Below are 8,176 nucleotides of genomic sequence, written 5' to 3'. Positions count from 1 at the left end.
TTTTTTTTTTTTTTTTTTTTTTTTTTTTTTTTTTTTTTTTTTTTTTTTTTTTGAATTTAATGGTCCCGAATGATTCATGAATCTACTGCATGAGACTTCCGTATCGTCCTCCCACAAGCTTCAGCAATCCCGCTGAGAGCGAGGGACTAAAGGGGATGAATAACAATGTTATAGTACAAGAGTTAACATACCATTCCAACAGCATGCAAGTCATCCAAGAGCATTGGTGAGTACAGAGCAGATAGGAGATACAAGCATCAATCTGCTATTCCGAATATCATTACAATTGCTCACCAGCTGACAGATAGCCTGGTCAGCTTGCCGCCAACACCAGCCCAATTGAATATAAAAGCAAAAACACTTTGATGCGGATCTCGGATCATTTCACATTGCTCTGTCCAGCAACTTTCACATGCGGCGAAATGTTTTCCAGTCTTGAGTGGGGAGTGTGGCAGACAGGAAGGGGGATCAGGCAACCTGCACACAGTCCTCAATAGCGAAGATATCACCTCCTGCTCATACCAAGCCATCCTATCAGGGTTGTCTTACTATACAGGGAGGGTAGTAGTGTCTAACTATGTCAAACTACCAAATAACTTTCCAGTTCCAGCCCTTGATACGCACTCGCACCCATAGGAAGCATGCAAAGGAGGCAATATAACTCACGCCTGTAAACAGGATAACCCCCCAGAAGCTCTTCCTGCCAGAATCATCGGTAGCCTTCATCAGGCTCCCAGCAATAGGAATACCGGTCAAACACCCGAAACTAACCAATGTATACGCGCTCGCATAATATCGACTATAGTCCTGTGTCCCGCATAGCTGCCCAACACATACAGGCGTCAAGCTTATGTTTGAGCCACTTGCAAATCCGAACAGGATGACAAAAGCGATGATAAGCGCCAGATTTGGGGGCGAATCGGCCATCGCATCTGGTAACCATAGACACATCACAGAAACCAGACATAGCAAGGTCGAGACGATCATGGTATTGTACCGCCCTATTCTGTCGGCAATATAACCGATAAAGAAACGCCCAAGGCAGGAAACTGAATTAAGGATGGCGAGCAATTGGTAAGCAAAAGCCGCATCACTATCAACTATTGCTTGCCGGCCAGATAGCCCTTTTCTTGTGAGGTAGTATGTCGGTAGGTATGTGATGGGAACGAAGTATGCCCATTCGACTAAGAAGACTCCGGCAGATGTGACGGCCATCGCGCCAGTTCCATCGCGGAAGATGGCTGCACTGGGTAGAACGTCACGCCAAGAGCTTGTTGCACCACGCTTCGGTGGCAGGCGGCTCCGGCAGAGCACTACGCTGAGAATACATAGAAAGAGAAGCACAAACCCTACCAAGCGCATCGACCATCCCCAACCCAGGCGTGGAATTAATGACTGCAACATTAGCGGAAATATCACGCCTCCAAGTCCGCTGCCCGTGAAAGCGAAGCCGCTGGCCAAGCCGCGCTTAGCGTTGAACCAGTGCGATATAGTGCCCATAGCCGGAGTGAAGAGAAAGGAGGAACCAATGCCGTTAAGGATGGACAATGACAAGATGAACTGATAGTATTCTGGAAGAAAAGAAAAGAAAGAAGAATTAGCTGCGTGGGCCTGGGAACCGGTCAAGGGGACTGTACCTGTGCAGAGACCCAGACAGAATATTCCAGCAAGCGAGCAGACAGTGCCCAGAATCATCAACTCTCGTGGACCTCTTGCGTCAAAGATAGGACCGATTTGTACACCGCAGAAGTACGAAATAAAAACGTAGATACCAAAAATCCAACCTATGGCACTGGGGGAGGAGGAAGGAAGCATGTTGTAGGAGACATAAGCCTCCAAGACGCCGACTGAATTAACAAGGCCTAAGCCTGCGGTCATCGAGCACCAACAGCCGATCGCAACAGTCCAAGCAGCGAAACCGCCTTCAGGATACGTGAACTCGGATACGCTTTCATGGTCGGTGGCCTTTGTCGAACTCCTTCCCTTGCTGTCTGGCTCTGACTGGTTCACCAGACGCAAGCTGTCGGTCGGTTTTGGTCTTCTGTGTGAAGGTTCTGCAGAGATAATGGTATCCATTTAGCTGATATGGGGGGATTCAACTGGAAGAGACAAGACAAGCCCAGTCGAATTCTTCCAAAACGGCTTGATACGCGAGGGTGTCCTGGAGGGTCAATGATAGTACGGGAAGATGATGACGGAAGAAAGAGATGGATGGAAACTGTTCATAATGGCAGGGCAGGGCCAGGGTGGCTGAGGGAGTTGGCCACGGATAATCGTTCCTGGTAAACCGAAATTCGAAGGAAGGGCACATGCTTCGGTTGAAAATGATTCCGGAGTTGCATCGGAAAAACGGAGTAGACCCCTCATATTCTCTATGACTTTTTGGGTTTTTTCTTCTCATGTTTAGTGTTCATCAGCCTATAATAATCATCGCAGAGACAAGGAACAACTGGACTCACTACAATCCTAGTTGCCCTAACCGACCTAGGAAGTCCGGCTTTGAATATCCCTGTCTGCTATTAGTAACGAACTATAGCTGCGTAACTCACCGTTCTCAGCTCGGTATTAATAATATCCAAAGATGGCTAACAGCAGTGGGGGACAGGGGATCTAAAATACCCATGGGGAGCAAAAGAGGACGTCTTGCTCGTCATCGAACTGATCTAAGAAACTTTCTGTCCTTGAGCAGGGATATAGAAGGCGGTAAGAAACATCAGTCTATTATCGGAGTATTACAAAGTAATCGCAGACAGACTTTCCATCTCTTAGCACAGGTCTCGCAGGAGTCATAAAGTAGCTGGGTATTTCCCGATTGCAGCGCGTACGACGCATAATAACCGAATCCCGGACGAGATGATCCGTTGATGGCATCTCGTTCATAGGGATGTTGAAATTTCAATTTCATTAAGCCAGTACTGTAATATTGAAATTATACTCAAAAGATTTATTATAATTTCAAGATATCGTGTGATAATAATGGATACGATAGTAGATTCTAATGCTATACTTTGATTAGCTATAACTATGGACTAAAATACTCTATCCTACTTACTAATATAATTAGTTAATGTAACCCGCAGATGCGACTTATCACCAGAGTTAGTGGTTCTCTAGGCCCCGACGAGACATTGAAACACTCATATCGAAATTCTGCCCGGCCTTTTTCTCGAAATACTAAGCACTCCACCCCCTAACTCACCTCGGGTCATCATCGGGAGAAGATACCCCAGGCTAATGAGAAAGGTATATACCATTCACATAATAAAACTCTCATACCGTGAGTTGAGTGGTCTATTGGCTAGGGTCCGAAGTTTCAGCCAATAAAAGTCACTGTCCTGTCTCGCTCGGCCAGTACGTAAGAGTAGTCGTAGGACTGGTCTAGAAATAAGTGGCTCTGCTCTAACTAAGACATTTCAATAGCCAGGGGCTGGATTGATTCGAGAATAAATCTCAGAGCAGCCAACAGTACAAAATAGAATTTTTGTATCCTCCTCGACATATGTAGCTCGTTTTATGTAGTGATCTTCAAGCAGGAGTTACTAATAATACGTGAAAAGGTAGGGGCTCTTAGATTATATTGGGACACGGAATTATCAGACCAGAAGGAGCTTTCCATGATGCAATGGCTCTCGAGGGAATCGGACGTGCAGAGTTTGTAACGGCCACTGCGACAGTACGGGCAGACATTGCAGGGGTTTCTAGGCCCCAAGGCTACACGGTCGTTGCTCTTCAGCCCATGAACATTGCCTCCTGTGGCTACTATCACGCCCGAGGACTCATGGGCGAGGTTGAGGGGCTGGGTGACTTCGTATCGACCGAGCTTTCCATGCTGCCAGTAATGAATCTGCATGGTGACAATATGAGAGAATCATACTCAGTATGAGTAAGAAAGAATGATTACGTACATCTGAGCCACATAGGCCGGTGGCCACCACGCGGACAAGAACATCCCGATTCGGACTCGATGGTCGGGATACGGCGGTCGGAGTGGGTGAAGGTGCCTCCGGGGTGCAGGACCAAAGCACGGTTTACCGATGGCTGCAGTGTCGACATGACGATATCTGGATAACAGGTGACTGACAACCTTATCATTCCATGCATCCGTGCACTGCTTCAGTCAATTCTTATAGATCGAGCATCGTTTCACGTTGCATACAGGCTTGAACAGCGATTGGCCCGGCACTATCGCCGAACGAATCAGTGGCGCCGCAGGCTGGAAATAACCCCGAGAACCTTTCCCCACCACTGCCCCACAATCGTCCAGTTGTTCATCGATTCCCCCGCGTCTCGGGGGTATCGCCGTCCAATTTTTGAAGTATGGCAAATTCGAGGGCCCAAGGAGTGAGGAATCACATAAATATGGCACTTTCCCGTACATATCAGGTTAATATCTTCCTCCTAAACGTTACGCACATCTAACACAATGGAAATCATCCAACAGAAGCCCACCAACTACGCCATCCACACCAGCCCAGCCAACGACCTGCGGCTAGTCGAATGCGAAATCCCCAAGATCGCACCAAATGAGTGTTTAGTGCACGTTCGCGCAACCGGTATCTGTGGCTCTGATGTGCACTTCTGGAAACATGGCCATATCGGGCCCATGATCGTGACGGGCGACAATGGCCTGGGGCACGAGAGTGCCGGCGTCGTACTGCAAGTCGGCGAGGCCGTTACACGCTTCAAGCCTGGTAAATCCCTCCCCACCTACCTCCTCACAACCATCCACTAATCAATCTACCTTCTAAGGTGACCGCGTCGCCCTGGAATGCGGCGTCCCCTGCTCCAAGCCCACCTGCGACTTCTGCCGAACAGGCCTCTACCACGCCTGTCCGGACGTGGTCTTCTTCTCCACACCCCCGCACCACGGTACTCTGCGCAGATACCACGCCCACCCTGAGGCCTGGCTCCACAAGATCCCCGACCACGTTTCCTTCGAAGAGGGTTCTCTCCTCGAGCCACTGACCGTCGCGCTGGCGGGTATTGATCGCTCTGGATTACGACTCGCCGATCCACTAGTTATCTGTGGCGCTGGGCCAATCGGTCTGGTTACTTTACTCGCTGCTAACGCTGCTGGCGCTGAACCCATCGTCATCACCGACCTCGATGAAAACCGTCTCGCGAAGGCGAAGGAGCTGGTTCCTCGCGTGCGACCGATCAAGGTAGAGAAGGGAGAGAGCTCGGCGGAACTCGGCCAACGGATCATATCTGAGCTGGGACAGGAAGCTAAGCTTGTGATGGAGTGTACGGGTGTGGAGAGTAGTGTGCATGCGGGTATCTATGTATGGCTCCCCTCCCTTTTCCAGTCGAAGAAAGCATCGTATCGATTAGGATAGATGACTGACTGATTTTGATACAGGCAACCCGCTTCGGAGGCACCGTGTTCGTGATCGGAGTCGGCAAGGACTTCCAGAACATCCCGTTCATGCACATGTCCGCAAAGGAAATGAATCTCAAGTTCCAGTACCGATACCACGATATTTACCCCAAGTCGATCGCTCTGGTTGCTGCGGGGATGATTGATCTCAAACCGCTGGTGTCGCATCGGTTTAAGTTGGAGGAGGGGTTGAAGGCGTTTGATACGGCTAGTAATCCGCGGTCGGGGGCTATCAAGGTGCAAATCCTGGATGATTAGTTTATAGAGGAGAATAGAAAATTAGCAGTTTCGATATAACCTAGTCCGGGACATCAGTCCGTCCTAAGATTCTTTTCGCTGGTGGCCTCTTTGATGGTAGTTATCCTACTCCTCGAGACGTTGAAACCCAGGTACTTCAACTATGGAACTATATGTCTATCATATGATCTCCAAGTGCCTTGTTATGTACATCCGTCCGCAGAAGCCAGTGTAACAACACATACCACCCCTCCTCCACAGAGACTGAACTAAGTTGTACAATCCTGGAACTAAGCCTTCGCCTTCAGCACCCTCTGCTGCTCCGCCCACGCAAGCGCACTCTTCCTCACACTCTCCTCACCCACCTCTGAGAAAATATCAACACCGATTCTAGCCGGGAAATTCATCCGCTGGTGGCGTTCCAGTGATTGAATGGTCGAGAATGCATCGTCGGGAAGGATGAAATCTGATCAGTCCATTTTAGCACAATGAAGATAAATGTTGTGGATGGGAGAAGGATTACCTTGGAAATTACTCTCGATTCTCTCCGGAGTGACGGACTTAGGAAGCACGACAGTTCCCCGTTGAACCGCCCAGCTGATGAGAACTTGCGCGGGCGTTTTGTTTAATTTCTTGGCTGTTTCTATGACGAGGGGGTCGTCGACGGCGCTGGAATTCTGTAAGTTTCTTGCGAGATATAAAGAGCTGGGGACGGTGTCCGTACCGGGGAATGTTGTAGATGTTGTTGCCTAGGGGGGAGTAGCCTGCTATCACGATGCCCTAGAAAATGTTCGATTAGTATGATAGTCATGTTGTTGAAGATGTAAAGTATCTTACCTTCTGCGTCGACCACTCCAGCAAATCCTTTTGCTGAAGGAACGGATGAGCCTCGATCTGGTTGACTGCGGGAGTGATCTTCGCTCTGTAGATAGCGTCAGCTTTGATACATATGCAGTAACAAGCACACTCACGTCTTCAGCAACTCCTCGATCTTCTCGCGAGTAAAGTTGCTCACACCAATGGAGCGGACTTTGCCTTTCTCTACTAGTTTCTCCATCGCAGCCCATGTATCTTTGATTGGTACGTCTACCACGTCAATGAGGCCCGTTTGTTCATTGACGGGCTGGATGGTTGTTGTCGAGTATCTGAACGCGACGGGCCAGTGGATCTGTACAATATTTATCAGGACTTCAACAGCTAGTAGACAGACAAGTCGTCAACATACAAGATAAAGATCCAGATAATTAGTCTGCAAATCAGCCAGCGATTTATCCACAGCTTCTTCGACATTCTCGGGATGGTGGTGGGTATTCCATAGCTTGCTTGTGAGCTATACATTCAGCATGAGTTAGCCCTATATCATAGATTACTCTCTTTAGGTTTTAAGGGCTGCTCACGAAAATATCCTCCCGCGGAACCCCAGACAATCTCATCCCGTCTCCCACTTCCTGTTCGTTGCCGTACACTGCTGCCGCGTCAATGTGCCGGTAGCCGCATTTCAGGGCTGCGATGACGGCGTCGCGGACTTCGTCTTTCTTCGATTGCTGTTTGATTGTGTCAGATATGAAGCGGACATGTTCTGCGTAAAGGCGATTGATATACCCATGTTCCTAGGCCGACGGCAGGCATGTCGTAGCCTGTGTTGAGCTTGAAGGTACGGTTTAATGCCATGTTTGGCAGGGGATTGTTGCGAGTAGTTGGGTGTCACGTAGGGTAGTGGTGCGGATGGTAAGAAATGGTTGTTTAGTAACCTGCTTTGGATAGCTGAGATTGAGTCAGAATCCGATGGTTATGCGGAGGTGATAATGAAAGGGTTTACTATTGATCTTGCAGCTTCTATTCTTCAGACAGGAGTATACATCGAGTATAAATAATGCTGTTCTCGGAAAAGTCGTAGGGTGTTCGGATGCTTTTCCGGGGTATTTTCCGAGCTTTCTATAGGATAATATCCAACGCTGTGGGGTTGACGGGTTCGCCTATATCCAGAGTGGTGACTGTCTCGTAGTAAATTCCCCAAAAAGTGATAGGAAATAGAAACTACACGAAAGCGAAATGAATGGCTACGTTTATTGGAAACGCCCGAGGGTGTTGATGTATGTCTCCATGGGCTTTAAATAATATAGCTCGAATGCCCTAGCAAACGCTAGAGCACCGAACAAAGGAAGGTCGCATCGCGATATTTCACGGGCGCCTTGTGACTTTGTCGGATTAAAGAAGGATAGCCCAGCAGAAAATCCAGAGTTGCACAACTCGAAATTTTGGCGTAGATATAAGGAGTGCTTCAGGTGCCACATGGGAACGAGGGAGCATAATTCACCTGGGTAACTACTATAGCTCAATTCTTCGGGATCAACCACCACATCCTTGAGCAGACTCATCCCCGCAGTTGCACGTGGGAGCAGCCTTTGTACACCCAAACTGTAGGTAGTTCACACCCGAGATTCGGCTCCTGTAATAATCATCTTTCCATCTTGTTTCATACTATGGGTTAGCCCTATCCTAAGTAAAAAAGTAGGGACAAAGGGGGTATCGAGTACGATTTAAGATGCCTTCATTATCAAG

The 8,176-nt window shown here is 48.5% G+C and overlaps 3 protein-coding genes across 3 annotated transcripts; 1 reads left to right on the top strand and 2 right to left on the bottom strand.

The window, feature by feature from the left end:
• Positions 1-426: 426 nt before the first annotated feature.
• Positions 427-2,076, bottom strand: BDQ94DRAFT_184343 (MFS general substrate transporter; the record flags this gene model as incomplete). The annotated part of the gene is made up of 2 exons (XM_026774628.1): positions 427-1,318; positions 1,349-2,076. 2 exons carry the CDS (start codon positions 2,074-2,076, stop codon positions 586-588), a joined length of 1,461 nt encoding a protein of 486 aa, XP_026620815.1. The 3' UTR covers positions 427-585.
• Positions 2,077-4,418: 2,342 nt separating this feature from the next.
• On the top strand, positions 4,419-5,766 carry BDQ94DRAFT_184338 (NAD(P)-dependent alcohol dehydrogenase). The gene is made up of 3 exons (XM_026774627.1): positions 4,419-4,691; positions 4,750-5,282; positions 5,360-5,766. Exons 1-3 carry the CDS (start codon positions 4,424-4,426, stop codon positions 5,633-5,635), a joined length of 1,077 nt encoding a protein of 358 aa, XP_026620814.1. The 5' UTR covers positions 4,419-4,423; the 3' UTR covers positions 5,636-5,766.
• Positions 5,767-5,904: 138 nt separating this feature from the next.
• Positions 5,905-7,285, bottom strand: BDQ94DRAFT_175375 (aldo/keto reductase family protein; the record flags this gene model as incomplete). Its single annotated transcript, XM_026772502.1, has 8 exons — positions 5,905-6,080; positions 6,138-6,283; positions 6,339-6,394; positions 6,452-6,536; positions 6,586-6,782; positions 6,840-6,944; positions 7,012-7,158; positions 7,217-7,285. 8 exons carry the CDS (start codon positions 7,283-7,285, stop codon positions 5,905-5,907), a joined length of 981 nt encoding a protein of 326 aa, XP_026620813.1.
• Positions 7,286-8,176: the final 891 nt, after the last annotated feature.

This window comes from Aspergillus welwitschiae (genome assembly GCF_003344945.1).
Source record: "Aspergillus welwitschiae strain CBS 139.54b unplaced genomic scaffold BDQ94scaffold_53, whole genome shotgun sequence".
Taxonomy (NCBI): domain Eukaryota; kingdom Fungi; phylum Ascomycota; class Eurotiomycetes; order Eurotiales; family Aspergillaceae; genus Aspergillus; species Aspergillus welwitschiae.
This window is presented reverse-complemented; position numbering and strand designations above follow the sequence as displayed.